This window comes from Suricata suricatta, chromosome 8, assembly GCF_006229205.1.
Source record: "Suricata suricatta isolate VVHF042 chromosome 8, meerkat_22Aug2017_6uvM2_HiC, whole genome shotgun sequence".
Taxonomy (NCBI): Eukaryota; Metazoa; Chordata; class Mammalia; order Carnivora; family Herpestidae; genus Suricata; species Suricata suricatta.
The window spans coordinates 109005316-109028437 of record NC_043707.1 but is presented as its reverse complement, the minus strand read 5'-3'; the positions used below and the strand labels follow the sequence as shown (position 1 = coordinate 109028437).

The 23122-nt window shown below is 41.3% G+C and overlaps 2 protein-coding genes and 2 long non-coding RNA genes across 4 annotated transcripts in view; 1 reads left to right on the top strand and 3 right to left on the bottom strand.

Moving 5' to 3' along the window:
* The window catches only part of LOC115299260, a 13921-nt gene extending 10227 nt beyond the window's left edge, over positions 1-3694 (bottom strand). Inside the window, exons 1-2 of the long non-coding RNA XR_003912078.1 lie at positions 3618-3694; positions 1844-1913 (exon numbers count right to left, since the gene is read on the bottom strand). This is a non-coding gene — a long non-coding RNA (uncharacterized LOC115299260). The remainder of the gene's footprint in view (positions 1-1843; positions 1914-3617) is intronic.
* Positions 497-5175, top strand: LOC115299261. Its single transcript, XR_003912079.1, has 3 exons — positions 497-550; positions 1498-1758; positions 5028-5175. It is a non-coding gene; the product is annotated as an uncharacterized LOC115299261 (long non-coding RNA).
* A 1835-nt stretch (positions 5176-7010) lies between these two features.
* LOC115299258 (olfactory receptor 13-like) lies at positions 7011-8182 on the bottom strand. The gene has a single exon (XM_029948620.1). The coding sequence runs from the start codon at positions 8180-8182 to the stop codon at positions 7235-7237; it is 948 nt and encodes a 315-aa protein (XP_029804480.1). The 3' UTR covers positions 7011-7234.
* A 12728-nt stretch (positions 8183-20910) lies between these two features.
* Positions 20911-21906, bottom strand: LOC115299715 (olfactory receptor 2A12-like). Its single transcript, XM_029949182.1, has one exon. The coding sequence runs from the start codon at positions 21904-21906 to the stop codon at positions 20911-20913; it is 996 nt and encodes a 331-aa protein (XP_029805042.1).
* Between the last annotated feature and the right edge of the window lie 1216 nt (positions 21907-23122).

Sequence of the window (23122 nt, the reverse complement as noted above, 5' to 3'; positions counted from 1 at the left end):
CGGGTTCTTCCTTCACAGCTTCTCGTGTAGATGGTAAGGAAGACAGTCTGATCCAGTGGTTGAAAATAGAATTTCAGTATTCAATAGCCTCTCATGATTTGTGTCCCTCTCTTTCCCCATCTTTCTTTCCCCCTTCCCCTCCCTATGGTCCTCTGTTAGGTTTCTCCTGTTAGAACCATGAGTGCAAACATATGGTATCTGTCCTTCTCCGCCTGACTATTGAATACTGAAAATGAACCGAGAACTGAAGGGGGAGGGAGAGGGGTAAAGGGGATGATGGTCATGGGGGGGGGCACTTGTGGGGAGAAGCACTGGGTGTTATATGAAAACCAATTTGACAATAAACTCTTATAAAAAATAAGCATTAAAAAAAGAAAATAGAATTTCAGGTCTCAAATAGATAGAACAAGAAGCTAATGTCAAGAAAAGAAATGCTATAGCATAGAGCTAAAATCCTCTGTCCCTTCCTTAGATTCAAAAAGCCAACCACAACAGTTTAGATGGAGCAGCAGTTCACTGGGCAATAATTGAGGACTGAAGGTGTATCAGTGTAAGTAAACATTCTAAAAAGTCATCATTGAGGTGACATGATTGAGAAAGGGTGCTGACAGATGATGAAAGGTGTCATGGAATGTGTCTGCAGTAGCCAGACCTCAGGTAAGGCATCTTTCTCAATGGTGGGTCCACACTTTAAAGGAAGTGTGGATATTTTGAAATAGGTTATAAAGGTCTGGAAACCACATCATATGAGGAAGAGTTGGAGTAGTTGGGTATGTTTACTGTGTGGAATAAAAGGTGAAGGGCATTTTGGAAGCTGGGGGCCAACTCACTGAAAGACTTTCATGTGGAAGACACGTAAGACTTGTCCTGGGTGGTCTTAACAGGTATAGTTGGGAGTTATACCACAGAGGCAAGATCCAACATACTACAACCAGCTTACATTAGGGAGGGCAGTCCACAGATAAAATCAACTGTCCTGGAAGGTAGTGAACTTGCTGACTCCATGGAAGGATCAAACAAAATGTCAAAATGCACCATAACCAATCCTGCTGATGGGGCAGGAGTGTCTCTGGTCTACTTCATCTGGAAAAGTTGAAGACTTTGACATTCCAGCTCCATCTAGACCTGATACCTGATGCCTGGACTATTGCAATAGGCTCTCAGTAGGCTTCCTATCTCCATTCCTTGCTACATACTCAGTGACCAGAATATGGTTCAGAATTGAGGAAAAGAGGAGTATAGAAAGGGAAGGGAAAGGAGGGCCAGAAATTCATTAATGGGGGCTCCAAGCCCACTGTGAGCCTCCTTTCCAGCCATCCCAGGGCCTGGCCTAGGGCTGTGCCAAAGAGTAATGATAGGATATCCATATCCTGTTTGGAAGCAATCACCTCCCTCCCCTTCCCACATAAGAGCATTGCAGGTCTTCTCAGTTCTCACATTTCCCTCCAGCTCCCACCTTTTATGACTCATCATCCCCACTTTTATCTCTCCTACCAGGGCCTTATCCTAAATCCTTTATGAAGAGCCAACTGCTTCAGCTCCATATCAGCAGCTTTTACTCCTGTCTCTCTCCCCCTCAACTGAGGAGCACACCAAGAAGACAAATAAAGAGGGAGAATGAGAGACAAAACAAAGAGACTGATCACTGTATAGAGAGAAATCAAGGAACACAGGCAGACAGAGGTCAGGAAGTCAAGCAGATGCCCAGGAGGACCTGATGTGGATGGAAAGGAGGCAAGCAGGCATCCAGTGAGACAGGTGGGTACAGGTGAGAAGCATCAAGCAAGGATGCCCAGGGGTGGACTGCATGGCTCAGGCCCCTGCTTCTGCCCCTTCTCCTTACCTGGCACTGGGCTCAGTGTGGGATGAGCTGGGGGCTTGTTGGTTCTCTCTTTCATAATCTGCTCCTGATCCTCAGGGAAGACAAATAAAGTAGCTTCTTAATGAGTTTCTGTGCTGTGGGATTCTCCAGGCCTCATCACAGTCCTCTCGAGCCCCGATCACACTTCACCTCCCCAGACTGGCACTCAAAGCCTACATGCCCAGATCCCTTGATCCTCCAGATCCCCATGGGCTTCTTCTTACTCTCCCTTGGAGTCCAAGGGGACAGATGTGTTGGTGTCAATTACTGTAAGTGCATGGATTGAGAAGTGCAAGAGGTGAGAGCTGAGCATGCAGGGCAAGGAAGGCTTCCATGGGCCACCAAGAATCCACAGGTGTTTGGGGAAAAGGGGGATGGCAGGGAAGAACTCTTCTCTGAATTCAGTCCCCAGGGCCCTGATCCACTCTCTCCATCATACTCTGCTGTGTCCTGGCCTGTGTTGTGCTCTGACATCCTGTGGCCCCCAAAGACTGTGGCTCCTTTCAGGGAAGAGAATATACCAACAAGTGTGAGATCGTTCACAGAACCAGGCTCAGGATGAAGCAACTGATAAATATTCCACATGGGAGCAAAGCCCTGAACAGAGGGCCTGAGATAAAATCCTGGTTCTGCCACTGACTAATAGTGTAGTATTGAACAAGATAGCAGCCACCCTGTGTCTCAATTTCCTCACCAGTAAAATGAGGCAATAACAGTGTAGTGTAGCTGTAGGGATTAAATATGACCGAGTATGAAACAGAGGTAGTAAAATGTGCATATAGTTTATGGTTGATGTGGCTCCCCAGTATATATCAGATGGTTGATCTACATGTCCCTCAAACATATATTTTCACAATGAGACTCAGAGTGGTGAGGGACCACAGTGTGTCCTTCTCAGCCACCAAATCTGCTTCTTGCCTGGTGCAGGACACACAGCAGGCACCTCCTAACTGTGGTCAGAATCCACCCACAGCATAGATGAGAGAAACAGGCTCTTGGATGACATAAGGTTAGAAGTCTGAAGTTGCCTTCTTTGATTTGAAATCAACATCACTGGAGTCAAACACTTGTGCTACTCAGAGATGGCCAATGGAATCGTCTTATTTTCAAACTCTGGTGGCAACTGCCTATAACCCTGGATTGAGGCAGAAACTGAGCAACTTCAGGCTCATGGAAGACTTCCATGATTGCTCAGTAACAACTGCCATGAGCAGAGGGAGGTTAGGGGAACATTTAGGTATTATTATGGTGTTTCAAGAGTCCCCTTCAAGTTTCATTATTCCTTCAGTATGTGCAACGCAATTCAGCGAAGTAAGTCCAACACTGCCTGTGCTCATCCAGGGGAAACCTCAGCTGGCTTTCATCCCTCTACATCCAAGCTCCCCCTTTATATTTATTGAAGAGAAGAAAAAGAAGGTATTGTGGTTATATGAGACAGAGCAGAGGGGCAGAAAGCACTAATTTTTTTATATTATCTTAAAGAAAAATCACCTTATTGTGGCCCATTTTCCTGACAGTTACCACCCATTCCTTTGCTCCTCTCTGGAGGAGGTCTCCTAGGGAGGGTAGTGCGCACTTTCTGTCCTCACTTCCTGCACTACATTCTCTCCCAAATGCACTGCAGTCAGGCTTCACTGCCATCATGTCCCTATGCCTGTTGGTTTCGCAGCAGCAGCCAAGAGGCGATTTCACCTTCTAATTAAACAGAACCAAAATTTTCTTCCCAAGTGAAAGGATTTCCCCTTTGAGCACTAACCTCCAAACACACCAAACTCAAAACACCATCCTACCAAGGGGTGCCTGGGTGGCTCAGTTGGTTAAGCTTTTGACTCTTGGTTTCGGCTTAGGTCACAATCTCAGAGTTTGTGAGGTCAAGCCCCATGTTGGGCTCCACACAGACAGTTTGGAACCTGCTTGGAATTCTCTCTGTCTCTCTCTGCCCCTCCCCTGCCCCTTTGCTCTGTCACTCTCAAATTAAATAAATAAACATTTAAAAAAACCTCACGATCCTATCCTTTCTCTATTCAGTTACTTTTTCCAGTTTCATTAAATATGAATAAATATTCCAATCTATTTCATTGATATTTGTGTCTATCTTCACCAATACCAATACTTCTGATTACAGCAGCTATACAAGTCTTAGAATTGGATAGAGTTTCTTCCATCTTTATTCTTTTTTCCCCCAAAATTGTTTTACTCTAGTTCCTTTGCCTTTTTATATAAAATTTCAGATTTACTTGCTCATATTAACAAAAACTCTTACTGGAATTTTGACAGAAATTGCATTAAATTGTAGAATAATTTAAGGTAGAGTTGGCATCTTTGCTATGTTACGTTTTTCAATCCAGGACCATAAAATGTCTCTCCATTTATTTATTCTTTGATTCTTTTATTCAATATTTTACAGTTCAGCACAGATACTGCACATGCTTTGTTAATTTATACCTAAAAGTATTTAATTTTCATGAAGCTATGGTGAATAATATTCTATAATTTTAGTTTCCAATTGTTCATTGTTAGTATAGGGAAATATAATTGATTCCTTATTTATTTTGAGATAGAAATCACACATGTGTGAGGGAAGGAGGGGTAGAGAGACAGGGAGAAAGAGAATCCCAAGCAGGATCTTTGCTGTCAGCACAGAGCCCAACACAGGGCTCTATCCCTGAGATCATAACCTGAGCCAAAATGAAGAGTTGGACACTTAATCAACTGAGCCACCCAGGCGTTATCTATAAATAGAGGCAGTTTTACTTCTTCCTTTCTTATCTTCTCTTTTCTTGCCTTATTGCACTGGCTAGGACTTTTAGTATTATTTTGAATAGGAGTGATGAAAGCAAGCATCCTTATTTTGGTACTGGGTTTGGGGGGAATGCACTTAGTCTTAATGCACTTAGTCTTTGATGTTAACAGCAAAGTTTTTATTAAGTGTTTCTTGGCACAGAGAGTATATTTCCTTTTACTTCCAATTTGCTGAGATTTCATTTTGTTTTGTTTTGTTTTGTTTCCAATTATGAATGAAAGAAAGAATCTCCAAGCCACATGCATTTGAGCCTTATGAAAATTTATTTGAACGACATGTTAGTAGTCTTGTTGTCAAAGAGACTCAAGGCCAAGATAAGGGTTAGACCCTTTAAAATATCTCCCAGCTAAGTTTTCTCTGTAGGGCAAAGGGGAAGAAAAAGCTTTCATCTGGACCGAAAGTAGGATGATTCCTGAAGAAGAAACCTGAAGGCGAGAGCTCTCTGGGTGGATAAGCCTATGCAAAGACGTGAGGAGCCAGGACTGGCTGGAGCAGAGGGATCACAGCAGGATATGGGGGCATTATGTGGACCTGCTATGGGTTTCTACTGCTCTGGGAGCCTGAAGAAGGAAGCCCCGTTAGCTCCAGTAAATGATCCTTACTTGCTACCTCTAATGACTCCAGAGCAATTTACCTAACAAGCCCCCCAGAAACACAGTCACCATGTCTTGCTAACATTTTTTTTTCATCAGTCAAGGCTCCTTTCTCCCTGGGGCTTCTTTCCTTAGAGGCTGTGGCTTTCACAGGGGGAAACCCTGGAACTGCAGACCCTTCCCTCCTCACAGTTCCATATCACTCTTAAAGCTCCCATTCCTTTCATGCTTGGGGGATGCTAAGAGCATTGTAGGCTGGCAATTCCCCTAAACCTGTCTTCTGGAGAAAGTTGTTAGTGAGCAAAACACACTCTTAGCATTTAGTAATCTTTTGGGCTTTCTTAACATTCAGATGATCCTTGATTTACAAATAAAACTTGTTTCTAAGCAGCCAAGAGTAATTGGAATATTTTATTAATTGAATCCTATTAGACAGGTGTGTAGAGAGCACCTGATTTGAAAGAGGTTCATATTTTGTATTGCCTTTCAGAAGGCAATTTAGTATTTGTCTGAATTCAGACTGGTAGAAATTTGATTTGCTTTGATAGCATTAGAAATATTTTAGTTCCTGGTTAATATGGCAGCTGATGTTGTGATTGCGTTTCACTAATTTTGGTGTGTGTATGAGTGTGTGTGTGTGTTGAAGGCATGACACTGTAAATGCAGTCAGTTACTATCATGACTATCTAACCCATATATCCTGACCTCACAATAAGCCTGATTTAACATTTGTACTTGAGAAATACAAGCTACCATTAATAACTTAATGAACATTTTTTGAGGTAGCTAACTTTAAAGGTAATGACTCTCTAATGATAATTTATAGAATTATTTAAGTTTTAAGGTCTGTTCCCATTTGAACTTAACAATAATATTATGGTATAGCCAGAGTCAGATGTGGTCACTATCTCCATTATACAGATTGGGGGGACTGAGTTCCAGGTAGATTGGTGTTTTTCCCAAGTTCTCAACAAATTAAGGCAGGACTAAAGCCCAGGGCTTTTCCCATCATTCCCTCGGTCTCTCTGGTGGCAAATGAAATTTAAGGTAAGTTAGTTGTAGAAACCAAGACCCTCTCCTTGTGAATAAAACTCTAGGTTTCTGGAAGCCACATGTGGGGGTAGGTATAATGAAGTGAAAGAGAGAGAGAGAGGCCCATGAAAATGAATAGGAGCTAAAAGAAAAATTGGGGAGTTTTCAGACTGAGGGTAGAGGTGAGACTCAGAAAAATCACTCAACAAACATTTACTGAGAAGTTAATAGTTCATAGCACAATGCTATTTGCTTAGGCTACACAGTGCTGGTGAGGAAGACATAAGTATCCAATGGAGCTCTAGACTTCATGGGTCTGACCTTGTAGTTGTGACTTTGAATAACGATCTTAAGTGTTTTAAATTTTCCTCAATACTATCTCGTCTATTATCTTAGCTGAGCCTCAAAAGTCTCTATTAACAACTTGAGAAATGGCATAATATAATAGATAAGAGCCTGGCTCTAGAGCCATATTACCTAGGTTCAAATCTCAGTTGTATTACTTTTTAGCTGGGTGGCATTTGACAACTTACTTAATCTTCTTGTGCCTCAGTTTCTTTATCCGTATGAAGAGGATAATAACACCTATCTCTATAGTTGTTATAAGAATTAAAATAATAAGGACATATAAAGCACACAGTGACATTAAAGTCAGTTATTATTACTTAAGCACAATAAATATTATACACATTTTACAGATTCAGAAATTAAATCCCAGATAAGTAAGGTGATTCTTCCAAAGCCAAAGAAGATCAATGATATATTTAAGCCTGAACACAATTCTCTGAGTCTTTACCTGTTTCCAGTGGCCAAATTAATGCAAAAGTATTTTTTTCATCTAGATATTTCCTTCATCCTGGGCTCCTCATCCAGTCCAATGACCAGTGGAAGTATGGATGGGATAGACAGAGAAGAGAAAAACTGCAGTCTATCCTAGTCTATAGCTTATTGAGCATCCTCACTCATTCCAATTAACTTGAGGAAAGCCCTCTTCACATCTTTGTTCCGGAGGCTGTAGATGATGGGGTTAAGAAAGGCAGAAATGACGTTGTAGAACAGGGCCAACTTCTTGTCATTTTCTGGGGAGGCTTCAGAGCCAGGCCTCATATACATGACCATGCATGGAATACAAAACATAGTGACCACAGTGATGTGTGAGGCACAGGTGGAGAAGGCTTTGATTCGTCCCTGAGTGGAGTGAATCTTTAGAATAGCCATGAAAATGCAAACATATGAGACCAGGATGAGGGATAATGGGATCAGGAGCAAGATGAAACCCAAGATAAAGTCCACTTGGTCATTGAGAGATGTATCTGCACAAGCCAACTTCAAGACAGCAGGGATTTCACAAAAGAAGTGGTTGATCTCATTGGGGCCACAGTAGGGCAGACTCATTGCAAAGACAGTGTAGATAAGGGCACAGGTGAGACCACAAAGGACAGAGCTGACTACCAGGACTACACACAGGGTTTGGCTCATCTTGACCCCATAGTGGAGTGGATAGCATATGGCAACATATCTGTCATAGGCCATGGCTGCAAAAATCCAGGTCTCAGTGATTCCCAAGGTTAGGAAAACATACATCTGGACCACACACCCAACATAGGATATGGTCTTATTCTTGCTTACTAGATGGATCAACATCTGGGGCACTGTGGTGGTGGCATAGCTGAGATCCAGTACAGAGAGGATGCTGAGGAAGAAGTACATAGGGGTGTGGAGGCGCACATCTACTCTGATCAAGGTAACAATGAGCCCATTGCCCAGGACTGTAAATAAGTAAAGAAAGAGGAAGAGGAAGAAAAGGATCCAGTTGGTCCTGGGATTTCTGGAGAAGCCCAGGAGGATAAACTCAGTTATAGAGCTCTTGTTTCTCCAGACATGGCCATGCATAGTCTTCTTTCTGAGGAAAGAAGAGAACATACTCCTTAATCCCTTGCAGACTCAATGGGAGGACACCACATGAGATCCACAGATGCGGAGACCAAAGTCATCTCAGAGCTAAATAATTGAACCAAGATACACACTTCCACAACCACGGAACATTCTGTTCAAACTGGCCTAATGTTGTTCCAGGTACTTAGTAGAGATTCTATAAATATGAAACGGTTTGTCTAACTAACTAGCCTTGATAAAATTCCAAGGGTGCAATGGAAGCAATTGTACCAGCTGAAGTCTTATTTTGAAGAACACACACACACACACACACACACACACACACACCATAAACCAAAGTAAAGAGGCTAGAAAAATTAAAAATGTTTTACAGTAAGCCAAAAAGTTCTAGAGGCCTCTGTAGTTCTTAAAGTTATTCTTTCAAATATCAAGACTAAGAGGTGTTGTAAAGGACAGTGTAGATGGGAAACAAACAAGCCCTAGCTTCTTCTCTTTGCCTTCTTCCTCTCTGCTGCTGTGCCTTCGAAACCCACATGCCATAAGTTTTCAGGAAAAAAGAGACTTTCAAATAAACTTTTTGGGGAAGAGAAATCTTTCCCCAGGAAGTTTTATTCCTCTTTTGTCTCCATTTTCCAGGCATGTATATCCTGTTTTATACCCCCACCTTCCTACAGTGTAATCACTGTAATCACTTAATCACTGTAATTGTGATTATAATTATAAAATAACAAACTGAAAAGTAAAGATGGCCAGAGACTCAAGAACTAAAACCTAGAGAAACCTTTTGTGCCACTGGTATTTCTCAAGAAAATGAAGCATATTTACCTGGGAATTAGGTGCCTATGTGTCTGGAAGCTTTTCTTAAAAACTAATAAAGACTCCTCCAAGGCCATGTTTCTCCCAGGAGAAAGTTGGGTGATGGGTGGGATTGGTCTTCAATTTGACCTGGACTCAGTCCTTGATCCTACCTGGGCAGGCCTGGATGACAGAGCATGTTACTGACCAGTCCTTTTCTTTTAATTTTTCTGCTAGTCCCTACGTGACTGCAACAGAGCATGGACAGCTGGCTGTACACCTTTTCCAGACCCTAAAGAAGGAAATGGTTATTTATAGAATGGCAATCTATAAAAGTGTTTTAATAAATGTAATTTCATTAGATTATCACCTCAACTCACCAAGGTCAATGTCACTATTCTCATTTCATACAACCAGCCATTCAAGGTCAGACAGAGAGTAGGACTCAAACCCCAAGTCCCATGCTCTTCCAACAACATTAAGTTGAAATGTGTCTCTCACACCATCAGATTTCATGCAGCTTTTGGCAGATCACCAAGCACAAAATAGGTCCACTTTAGATGACATTGGGAGAGAAAAATGACCTATGTAATCACACTTGTAGGGGGCAGAGAGTGTATATCACATAGAATTGCAAATGGTCAGGTTTTCTCATAGAGAACGCTAAAACCTTGAATCATGATTTCAGTATCTGAGATATTTTTTACTGGTACTGGAAAGGCTGAGATCTGTCCATTTGGGTTAATACAATGTCATATAAAGCCACGGGCAAGACTCAGGCTCAGATGAATGAGAAAAAATAATATTGATACTCCTGTTGGACAGACAATGCAATAGAGGACCATAGGGAGGGGAAGGGGGAAAAGAGTTAGGGAGAGGGAGGGAGGCAAATCATGAGAGACTCTTGAATACTGAAAACGAACTGAGGGCTGAAGGAGAGGGGGAGGGGGAGAAGGGTAATGGTCATGGAGGAGGGCACTTGTGGGGAAGACCACTGGGTGTTTTACGGAAACCAATTTGACAATAAACTATATGAAAAAAAAAAGAATGGCGACTAGTGAGATTTGAATAATAAATTCTCGCTCTGATTTGCAGATATGACCTAGGCTTTAAATACTAGTGTATGCTGGTAAATCTGAAATATATCTCCATCCTAGATGTCTTTTCTTAATTTATTGGTCTAGTTGCCTACTTGCCACCTATCTTCATTCTGGTATCTAAGAGACATGTTCAAATAAACATTTTTCTAAAGTCAAACTTCCACTCCCCTATAAAACTGCTTCTTTCACTCCATCTGCCCAGCCACCCAGCCTCTTGCTGCTCCTCATCCAAGGCATGCTTCTACCTCAGAGCTTTGGCACTTACTGTTCTCACTGCTAGAAATTCTCCTTCCCCAGAAATCTTTACTCCATCATCTCCAAGTATTTGCTCAACTGTCCATCTTTCCAGGGAAAACTTGAGTCTTTTCTGACCATCCTGCTTAAAACCGAAATATCTTCATTTCCTGTTTTCTTTCTTCATAGAATATGGGGTTTTTTTTATCTTCCTAATTATTGTGTACCATCAGTTTCTAGAATCATGCCTGGCATGGAGTAAGCATTATAAACATTGGATAAACGGATGGACTGAATCCAAGCTGAGCCTCTGAAGGGGCAAGCCACTGGTACTACTCATGGTGGAACTATATTTAGTGCTGAACTATGCTGCCTACAAAGCTAGCCATTGTGCTGAGCTCAAGGGAATCCTCATTCCCTTGGACTTACATAGCTCTCAACATATTTCTGAACAGGAACTGGCCTAGACCATTTACAGACATCATTTACAGCCACCCCACAAGAGCATAAAGTCAATACCTGCTATTAACTACACAGAGCCCAAGTGCTGCCCAGAAGTTTTTAGTATTTGGATCTGGAATTTAAAAGGGAAAAATGGTAACCTAGCTTATCTATACAGAGAAAAGAGCTTATGAGTAAAGGACCCATGAAACCATGTTATTTAGGGAAGAGTGGAAGATACTGAGAAAGCTTAGCTTGGAGACTTATGAGGAACTATGGAGACCTTACCAAAGAGTCTAAAAGATGTCATACAGAGAAAGGTGAAAATGTGTGTTATGTGTTCCCCAGAGCAAAAAATTAGAAATAATTGGTGAAAGTTGTGGGGGTGGTGTGGGGTGGGAGTTTAAGTTCAGTTTACAAAAGCAAAACCAAAAACAAACCTCTGGTGATTGATCTGCCCAGTAATGACACATTCTGCTGGTGGGGTGGTAGTGCTGGCAGTGAACTGGCAAGTGCTCCATTTTCAGAAGTGTTCAAGCATAATTATAAACCCACATCATTCCGCGGCACTATCACTATTTTGGAAGTGAAGTCAGAATGTACAACTTTAAAAGTCCCTTTTACCACAGACATCATAAGGTTCTAAAGCTTAGTGACACAGGGATTCAGAGAATCTATGATTTTAGGGTGTGACTTCTCACTACGCACCCAACCTCATAACACAATCTGGAGTCAAAGCAAAGAAATATGGTAATGATGAGAACAAAGAAAGCCTTAAAGAAAGTGGGAATGCAGTATTAGTCAACTGTAGTGTGAAATTCTAAAGGATAATTTAAAATTTTTACTGTTTTGTCTTTTTTTTGCAGAAATGGCCCTCCCTTGGGGGTTATCCTTGGTACCCAGGAGGGGTTACTCTCCCACATCCTGAGCAGAGCCCATATTGGGTCCATTCAGGAAGGAGATGGGGAGCCTGAGAAAAAGGGCAGGCTAGAAGCTAAAGGAAGAATATTGTTATGACGCCTGCTTTAAATCTTTATGTTTTCCTGTTTAAAATTCATAGGTCTAACAGGAGAGACCTGGCAGGGGACCATGGGGAGAGGAAGGGGGAAAGAGAGCGGGGAAGAGTGAGGGACACAGATCACGGGAGACTACTGAATACTGAAGACAAACCATGGACTGAAAGGGGAGGGGGAAGGAGGGAGGGGGTGATGGTCATGGTGGGGGCACTTGTGGGGAGAAGCACTGGGTGTTATATGAAAACCAATTTGACAATAAACTATTATAAAAAAAATAAACCCCCCCCCCAAAATTTCATTCTTGTCTCCTTTGAGAGAATGTTCTAAGAATGAAACAGAGGAAATATAGACTACTTAACAAATTGTTAAGTAGCAGCTGTATTTAAATCACAGGAGGACTACACAAGACCCAAGACAGAATGTGGACAAGAAATACCCCAAAAGAATATTTCCACTGATCTTTCTTCTTCCCTGATCTTTCCTGTTCTAGTCTCTCCCATCCTAAACACTACCAGAGAGACTGTTCAAAAAGGCAGAACTGGCCAAGCTATTCCTCTGCTTGAAAGTCCTTCAAGGCCTCCAGTGTTCCATGAACTAAGGCCCAAATCCTTAGCAGGGTGCCCAATGCCCTTTGGAATCAGATCCTTACCTGCCTGGCATCCTATCTTTATTTCCTATGCTTCTGCTCAGTCCTCATGCTTTTATATGACTCTCCAGCTAGGAATGGTTTTTACATTTTAACATGGTTGAAAAATTATTCATTGATGTCTGTGGCTGCTTTTGCCTATGACAAGAGTTGAGAAGCTGTGATAAAGACTGTATGTGTCCTGCAAAGCCTAAAATATTTACTATCTGGCCCTTTACGGGCTAAATTTGCTGACTCCAGCTGAAGACAAACCAACTTGCTCACCATCCTCCAAATATTCCAGGTGTTCTCACAAAGCTGTTTTCCATGAGGCGGTGTGTATCATGGAGGCAGGAGAGGCTCTGGGGTTAAAGAAAATTAGGTCTGAATCCAACTCTGCCACTTACCAACAGCACAACCGAGAGAGTCATTAACTTCACTAAACCTTCACTTCATCATTTGTAAAATTGGAAGAATAACATTTACCTTGAAGGTTCTTGTGAAGATTCAGTGTTATTTTAGGTATATGTAACACTATAGCAGTAAACATTGGTTGTTTACATTATTTCTATTTTAAAAAGACTCCCCAGTTGAAATGCCCTTCTCTGTTTCCTCCTCTTGGTAAAATCCTAATCATGACATTGTTCCGTGATTCCTACCATACTTCTCCTGTGATTCTCGCCATACTTCTGGTCTATGATAACACCTTTGATATGTTTCTATTACTTCCCATACACGGGCTGGTAAGCACACTGGTTTGTGGAGTTCCTTAATTGGAGAGCCATGTCTTACCTTTCTACCTCCAGTCCTTAGCACAGGGAATGGGTAATGGTTAATAAACATTGGATTAATGACTTTGTGAAGTTATACTGATGGCTTAAGAATGAGTTTGTTGCAAGGATGAACTTCAATGGTTTCTCCATCACTTTCTCTCTCAAAACTGTCAAGGTCTTCTCTGAGGACTTCTACCCAGGTTACTCACTGCTGGCAAAACCAAAATTCTCTTCTTGGCAATTTATTAGCTGAAATGAACAAAGTTAAGTGGAAAATAGGAGAAATGAATTCAATAATGCATGAACTGCCCTTGGTATTATCTTCCTCAAATGTGCTTCTTTTCCAGTCTTAATCTGTACTGCTTGAAATGGCCTTAAAGCGTGGGATGAGGCAGGGATGGAATGCATTTTCACTAAGCACTTACTACAGACCAGTTACTTTACAGATGAGATAGATAATTGTTAAGAGCATGGCACTAGAATCAGACCTGGGTTCTAGCTCTGACCATCGCTAATTTGCAGAATGACCTTGGGAAAGTTATCTGAACATTATGTGTCTACATCCTCATCTAGAAACCAGTGATCATAATATACTCATCTAAAAAGGTTGTTCTGATGATTAACTGAAATTGCTTAACACTGTGCCCATGTGTAGTTAGTGCTCCAACAAGCATAGCTACTACTACTATATTATTTCACTCTCACAGCAAGTGTTGTTCAAAAATTATAAATTAATAGGAAAAAAGAAAATTGAGACTCAGAGAGAGTAACTCTCCTGATGTTACACAGTATTAAAGGATATAACCCAGATGTGTCTTTCACCAAGAATCTTGTGTCACTGGGTCCTGCTGCTCCTGCACTATGTACAGATGACACTGTGCCAGAGCTAAGGCTGACAGGGATCTAGTGAAAGTAGCTTCCTCAGGCTTCTGGCTTGTCCTCAATGCCCTTTAACTATCCTCCCACTCTGATACCAAGCTTAGTACACCACCCTCCACACCTATGTTCCACAACTGCCTTGGGTAACTCCATTATCATATACTGGTCTATAAGAGAGTCCTATGTTAGCCACTTGCCAGAAGCTGCTGCATCTCAGCAGCAACCTAAAAGATACCTGGCTGGTGTTTTAATGAGGCCCACATGTGTCAGGGACCAAGGAGTCCCTAAGGGTGTAGCCAAATAGATGCCACTATCACCTCAGGAGCCTTCCAATCCTGAGGGATCTCATTACTCACAGGAAGGTTCAGCAAGGTGTGAGCAATCAGGATGCAGAGAAGGGCTATATATGCCCCAAAGGACACCAAAGATTCATGGGAACTAGAACTACAAGAAGGTTGTGGAAATTGGTACTTTAACTCAGGCCTCCATAATTGAGGCTCTTATATGAGTGCAGTCAGGAAGCCAACATCGGGACCCAAGTTCTAGCTGCTCTGTTGGTCTTATTTGAACTTTTTTTTAGGTCTCCTATAGAAAAAGAATGTCTAAACTAGAAAGCTCGTAGGTATTGCTTTCCCAAACTCCCATTTTAGATGTGGGGAAACTGAGGCCTGGAAATAGAAATAACTGTGCAAAGTCACACAGACAGAACTAGGGCTAGGAGTCAGGTATCTTGATCTCCATAAGTAATGCTGTTTCAACTGTCCAGTGATTGTTATGTCCCACTGAAGGCCGAGCTCATTGCACACTTGCCTTTGGCCTTTTCCCATTTCTATGCCTGCCCCACCCACTTTTAGCTCTCCTTTCTGGAGTCCAGGAAAATCTTTTCCCATCTTTGCCCCCATTGATTAAAGCACAAAGTGAGTGTTTGAGCAAGGTGGCTGTTGGAGAGGAATGGGGAGATGAGGGTGGTGAGTCTGAAGAAATTATCAGAGCCAGATCATGGGGAGTCTTATAGACCAGCCCGAAGAGTTTATAGTACATCCTAGAGCATCAAAGATCTATTGAAATTTATTATTAAAAAGTGGCATCTGAGTGACTCAGTTGGTTAAGTGTCTGACTTCAGCTCAGGTCATGATCTCATGGTTTGTGAGTTCAAGCCCCACATCAGGCTCTCTGCTGTCAGTCAGCACAGAGCCTACTTCCAAACCTCTGTCTCCCTCTCTCTTTCTTCCCCGTCCTCCCACTGTCTCTCAAAAATAAATAACAATTTAAAAAAGAGAGAGTGACATGGTTTAGTGGCATTCTGGAGCTGACTCAGTGGCTCATGAGAGCCAACTGTGTTCACTTCTTTCTTTTTTTAATTTTAATGATTTTATTTTTTTGATACAGAATTTTATTTTATTTTATTTTTAATAGTTTATTATTTTTTAAATAATAGTTTACTGTCAAATTGGTTTCCATATAACGCCCAGTGCTCTTCCCCACAAGTGCCCTCCTCCATTACCACCACCTCCCTTCCCCCTTCCCCTCCCCCTTCAACCCTCAGTTCGTTTTCAGTATTCAATAGTCTCTCAGGTTTTGCATCCCTCTCTCTTCCCAACTCTCTTTCCCCCTTCCCCTCCCCATGGTCCTTCATTAGGTTTCTCCTGTTAGACCTATGAGTGCAAACATATGGTATCTGTCCTTCTCCACCTGACTTATTTTGCTTAACATGACACCCTCACTTCTTTCCAACTCTGTTCAGCGATATCACATTGGTAGCTTGAAATTGGTCATGGTAGAAGCATTTACACCAAAGAAATTGGGAAACACAACAAATCAGAGCTTTTTATTTTTCCCAGAGAGGGAAATGAATGCACCTTAACTAACTGGAATTTAAATAAAAACTTTTAAAAACATTAAAAAAAATGAAAAGGCTCAAAATGGATCAAAGATTTGAACATAAGACCTGAAACCATAAAACTACTAGGAGTAAACACAAGTGGAAACCTATTCCAGTCCAAAATAAGATACTCACTAAAAAAATAAAAATTAAAAAGTCAGCTAAGGATCTATGTACAGAGATGATCATTATATCCCTGCTTAGAAGAATATAGCAAAAATGAGAGGATAGTTAGTCATCCCCTCTAATGCTATCATCTTCATGTCATAGGAGATCATGATGTTCTGTGAGAAAAGGACAAACAGATATAGAAGCTGAGCTCAGGCAGTAAAAGGACAAAAATTGGACCTAAGAGCATCTAAGGAGGACAGCCCTGGCAAACATCAGAGGCTTTTAGTTTGGGACTCCCAGGGGAGTGCGGGTAAAGTCCATCAGACTTTACCAATAAATATATACCTATATACCATACCATACCATACCTATATTTATATACCAATAAATACAAAGACTGAAGCTCAGCTTTGAGTCAGATCAACTCCTGAATAACCGATACAGCCTCATCCAGAGCCTCAAATGATTATTACAAGTCTTTTTTATACTTAGTGTCTGCAATTCAATAAAAAATTACAAGACACACAAAAAGATAAGAACTCACTCAAAATTAAGAGAAAAACAGAGACAATAAGAAATGGACCTATAGGACATCTAGATCTTGGAGTATATCAGACATGAACTTTATTATTTTTTTTAATTTATGTTTTAGTTAGTTAACATGTAATGCACCATTGGTTCAGAAGTAAAATCCAGTGATTCATTACTTACATACCCAGTGCTCATCACAACAAATGCTCTCCTTAGTAACATCACCCATTTAGCCCATCTCTCCCCCCTCCCTCTGTCAACCCATAGTTTGTTCTCTATCATCAAGAGTCTCTTCTGGTTTGTTTCCCTCACTTCTCCCTCCCTTATGTTCATCTGTGGTTTTTTTTCCCTCTTAAATTCCACATATGAGTGAAATCATATGATCTTACTCTTTTTCTGATTGACTTATTTTGGTCATCATAATACATTCTTGCTCCATCATCACATGGGAGTCTGTGTTAGGGAAGTCTTCTGGTCTTTGTTGGTTTCCTCATGAAGCAGTAATCAGCTGTGGGTCAGGTGGAAGAGCTCTGTTAATTTTGGCTGTGTTCTCACATTTGGGGACTTGCTGGTGACACGTTGACCTAGGTTGGCCTTCATTAGAGCAATAGGACTCTGCTTCACATGATTTCTCTTCCTACAGAAGGCTAGCATGTACTTATTTCCATGGCAGAGTTAGGGTTCTAAGAGTGTAGCTGAAAAACACCAAAGATCCTTCAGGCACACTGTCATTTTCACCATACAATCTTAGCCAAGGCAAACAAAATGCTAAATTCAGTCCAGATTCAAAGGTGTGTAAATAGTCTCCACCTCTCAATGCGGGGAGCTTCACAGTCACATTTCAAAGTACATGGAAACAGGGGCACCTGGGTGGCTCAGTTGATTAAGCGTCTGACTTCTGGCTTTTTTTTTTTTCAGACATGAACTTTAAAATAACTGATTAAATAATAAAGTGGGAAATTTCAGCAGAGACTTAGAAATTAAAAAAGAATAAAATTAAACATTTAAGTATATATATATATTTAATGTTTATTTATGTATTTTTGAGAGAGAGAGAGAGAGCGGGAGACAGTGTGAGCAGAGGAGGGACAGAGAAAGAGGGAGACAGAAAATCCCAAGAAGCCTCCACATAGGGCTTGATCTCTGAAATCAAGAGTTGAACGCTTAACTGACAGAGACACCCAGATACCCCCTAAAATTACAATTTTAGAGTTAAAAATGTAATTGTCATTTAAAATTCACTCCTAGGTTTCACAGAACTCTAGATCCAGGTGAATAGAAAAACTGGTAAGCTGGAAAGCAGTTCAAAAGAAAATACAGAAACTGAAGCACGATGAAATAAAATTACAGAAAATACATGTGTAAGAGACATATAGGCCATGATGAAAAGCTATAGAATAATATTTACATGTGATCTCAATGGTGACAAATGGTGCATAGAGACATAAAGCAATGCACAAAGATATTAAGAAAGTTAAGTCTGAAGGGTGACATTGGCAGTATACTTTAGTGGCTTTATATTTTTCTGTATTTCCCCCCTCAAATACATCCATTCATATAACAGCACTTTTTAAAGTTCATTTTAAGAAAATTCTAATTTCTTTGACTAATAAATGTTCCAGGAAGAAAAAGCTTTGTGATCCAACAAGTTTGGTAAATATTGTGTTAAGTAGAATTAGCATAGGTGTTTGCCTTGGTTTTAATTGCTCATTTATATATTTGTTTATCACTATTGGTCTTCCCAGAGTCTTTATCTTCTATATTGTGTATTGAGAAGCATGAAGAAGAGATCAGTGTCTTGAGGCTATTTGGGCAAGAAATTTTTTCATCACAGAATGTTTCACAGGATCAAAGTTCCAGGTAACAGTCCTTGGTAAATACCTGTCTAGAAGGGGAACCTGAAGCTCTTTACCATAGCATGCTGGGCCCTGTCTGTCATCTCTTCCCTGCCTGGGCCTGGGTCCCAGCCATCCTGCCCATTCTTCACAACCTCCATGCCTCTAGGCTTTTAGTACCCTGTCTCCTCTCTCTGGGATCCTCTGCCCCTGCTCTCTGCTCTCTTTCTATTTATCAAGTTTCTACTCATGCTTCCAGCTTCCAGTAAAAATATGGCCTCATCACTTCTCAGAGCTTTGAACATGTTTCCAGAAGCACAGTTAGTACCTGATGGCATCCTTGTCTTATACTTGTCTCTCACCACTAAACTGGGACTTAGGTTATCATGCCTACACTCACAGGGCCCAGCATTGAGCTTGCCAGACAGTTAGCATCAATGAACGTTTGATGAATGAATGAATGCAGCCAGCATCATAGCTAACTTTCTTTTCTCTGACAGGATAAGTATTACTTAAGTAATCTTAATTTCTTTCCCCTGTAATGATAATATATACAGATTGTAGAAATTTTAGAAAGTAGAGGAGGCAAGAAATAAAATAAAAAATCACTTATTATCTTACTACTGGGGGATATCTCATGTTAACATGTTAACATATATCCATTCAGGGTTTTATAAATGAATGTAAGAATATTTTATAAAACTTGGATTAACTTTATATATGTAACTTTATAACTTGATTTTTTCTGCCAAACATTATATCATATTATTCTCTTTTTTTAATGTTTATTTATTTTTGAGAGAGACAGAGACAGAGTGTGAGTGGAAGAGGGTTAGAGAGAGAAGGAGACACAGAATCCGAAGCAAGCTCCAGGCTCTGAGCTTGTCAGCGCAGAGTCTGATGTGGGGCTCAAACTCATGACCTGTGAGATCATGATCTGAGCTGAAGTTGGACACTTAACCGACTAAGCCACCCAGGCACCCCAATATCACACTTTTCAATGTAACTAAATATTGCTTGAAAACATGATATATGGTATTGGTTGCATAGCAAGCATTTAGTAGAGTTGATATATCATATTTATAGCTGCTTCTAATAGTTCTCTGATGAACATATTTGTAGATAAAACTTGGTATGCATTTCTGATTTTATTCTTAGGACAAAGTGCTAGAAGTGAAATTTCTGGACTCAAGCATATAAGTATTGTAAAGGTTCATGATATGTATTTTTATTAAATGAATTAATATATGTAAAATTTGTACAACTGTATTGGTATAAAAATGTTTAATGCATAGAGCCATGATTATTAGTATTATACTCTCCACATGATAGATTTATTGAGTACCTACTATGTGGAAAGCACTGCTCTAGAAAAGTAGAACCAAGGATAATCTTTTCAGCAAGGAATGTGGGTGTCAGTCTTACTCCATCCTTCCCAGCATTGAGTATCACCGTTTTTCCTTTTTTGCTAGTTTGATAGTTGAAAAATGATATCTCACTGATTCCATTTATGTTTATTAATAATAAAAGCAGACTTTTTTCCATGTGATTATAGCTGAACAACATTTACTCCTTTTTATATACCCCCTTTTTGTACCTGCTACCGTTTTCTACATTTTGCTAGTCTTAATTCAATAAGCCTACTGCTTACTGGCTTCATCTTCCCTCTCTGGCTTTTCCTGTAAAGTGTCTATTCCTTCGTTCAAGAAATACCTGTTGAAGACCAGTTTGTGGGCAGCACGGGGCTGGATCCTGAATAATCATGGTCTTGTGGCATGGAAGTTGCTATCCAGCAGAGAATTCATATGTTGAACCACATGCCTTTGTTATGAGAAAGAGGTACAGCATAATGCGGTAGGATTGAGGCGGGGTGGAGTTAAGGGTGAGGAGAGAACAAAGAACATAGGTGGAGCCCTGAAATGGGAAAGAGGGGGCCCAGTCAAAGCAAAGACAGAAGTCCAGTTTACCTCTAAGGAGAGAAGGAGGAACCAAGTGATCTGAGAGGAGTCTCAGGGGGAGGGTAGTGGAGCCAAATGCAGTTAGCCTCCAGCCATCCCTACTTGTCTCTAATCTGTATGTCCAAAACAAGTACACCACATCCCAAGTCACTGCAATGACAATCACTTTATTGCTCCTCCCAGGGCCAGGAGTCCTCCAATGTCAGGGCCTTTGCCCTTCCATCCAGTTAACCTAACACCATGTGTGCAGTTTCCAAAGGGTAATGAAACTTTCTCAAGATTCAGCCACAGGGCATACCTCAAAGCCCATTCTTTTTGGCTCAATAAAAAACTTTAATGGTTTATGATACCCCTTAGGATACCCCTTCTTTTGTTACCTGCTGAGACTCTAAAACAAAAGGAAGCTGAAAGATTGATGTATTTGGAAGATATTTCACAGTGACCAGTCTGTTAATCATGAGCTGTCTGCTATGCGCTGTATAGAGTTGAGATTTGGGACCAGGGCTGTGTGTATCATGGTGCCGTTGGGTCATGCAAATGAGTGTTTAGGGCATTGACTGTCCATCATGAGTCTTGTTTCTCTGTTCCCCAGCTATCCTTCCCTGGAAGGCCCTGCCCCAGCCTGTCACCTTGAGGAAAGCCCTCTGTATGTCCTTGTTCCGGAGGCTGTAGATGATAGGGTTGAGGAAAGCAGAGATAACATTGTAGAACAGGGCTAACTTCTTGTCCTCTTCCAGGGAAGCTTCAGAGCCAGGTTTCATGTACATGACCATGGCTGGCACACAGAACATGGTGACCACGGTGATGTGGGAGGCACAAGTGGAGAAGGCCTTCAGTCGGCCCTGGGCTGAACGGATCCTCAAGATGGCAATGAAGATGTTGACATAAATGAAAAGGATGAGGGAGAGTGGGACCAGGATGACACTAAAGCCAAGAATGAAGTCTACCCGGTCATTGACTGAGGTGTCAGCACAAGCCAGCTTTAAGACTGCAGGGACTTCACAGAAGAAGTGGTTGATCTTGTTGGAGCCACAGTATGGCAGACGCATGGCAAAAACAGTGTAGACAAGAGCAGAGATGACACCCCAGAGTCCACAGAATATAACCATTATTCCACATAACCATGGGCTCATGATTACCTTGTACCTGAGGGGGTGGCAGATGGCCATGTACCTGTCTATAGACATGATGGCAAAGAGCCATGACTCTGTGATGCCTAGCACCAAGAAAATGTACATTTGGGCCACACATCTGGCAAAAGAGATGGTCTTCTTCTGGCTAACTAGATGTGCCAACATCTGAGGCACAGTTGTAGTGGTATACCCCAGATCCAATATGGAAAGGATGCCAATAAAGAAGTACATAGGTGTGTGGAGGCGTGAATCCAGGCAGATGAGGATGGTAATTAATCCATTGCCCAGAATAATCAGCAGGTAGGTCATCAGGAAGGCTGAGAAGAGCAGAGGAGTGGTCCTAGGGTTGAAGGAGAAGCCCAAAAGGATGAATTCAGCCACAAAGGACTGGTTAGGCTCCTGCATCATGTTCTACTTCTAAATGAAAAAGAAAGGAACCAATTCAGATGGAGGACTAGCTAAGCTATGCACCAAGGTGAGAGTTACTGATGGGGTTGTGGTAGTAGTGGTCAGTGTCCAGTTATGATTAGACATTGTGACAGTCTATTTTACCTGCTCTTGGCCGCTGCCACTACTCTCAGGAGATCTATGAAGAAGAAAGGGCTTCCACATTTGGTACAGGCTCTGCCTCTGACCCACTAATAGTTACCCATTTCAGCCTCAGTTTCCTCAGCTGTGAAATGAAAGCACTGGGCTAGCTGATCTCTACTTTCCCTTAGTATCCCCTTCTCCTCAGTAATGTAGCCAGGTGTTAAGGGATAAATACTGACATGCAGCCTCTATGCAATGGGGCAAATTACAGTGAGAGAACTTACTTGGTCTTATTGGAGACATCAATTTATTTTCCACTTTAATTTTACCTTCAGTCTGGCCCAGGCTGGGCCATCTCTCTGACTACCTACTGCCCCCCTATTAGACCATGGTATTTTAGAAGGCACACTGACATCTAAGTCCTGGCTCTATAGTTGATTGAGTGAATGACCTTGAGCAACTCCTTTACCTCACATCCCTGCCCCCTTGAGACTACTTCCTCAAGTACAAAATTGGAATAATTGTCTCCTTGCAAGAGTATGATATCTATGATATGTGATATCAAGGAATATTTTGTCATGTAAACACCACACAAAAGGCCTACCATGGGTTAGGTGCATGGTGAATATTAACTACATCCCTGGATGGTTCTCCACACACAGGACTGAGATTTAGATTGGAGCTATGCAAGCAAACTTCCTGAGAAATACGCCACCATAATTGAAGTGCACAGTCAATTTTCACTCTCCCAGATGCCCACCCTCTGTCACTTCTCCTCATAACAGCCAGACTCTCATTGTTTTAGTTTCTTACTGATTCTCAGCTCTTTCTCAACTTAACCTCCCTCAGCCTCAGCTTCTTCATGGAGAACAGGGAAAGGATAGCCTCACCAAAGAGATGTCATGTGCATCATTGGTTCTTAGGAATGAGAGCAATCTTTATGGTGTCAGTATGTCCCTTCTCCTGGCACCAATATATCCGATCAAATCTACTTGTTCTCTAATCTTATTCTCCTTTGGAGCACCATGAGTGAGTCTGTACAAGAGCCTGGTATACATTCAATACATCACATAGCTTCTTGACTTTGGCCAAA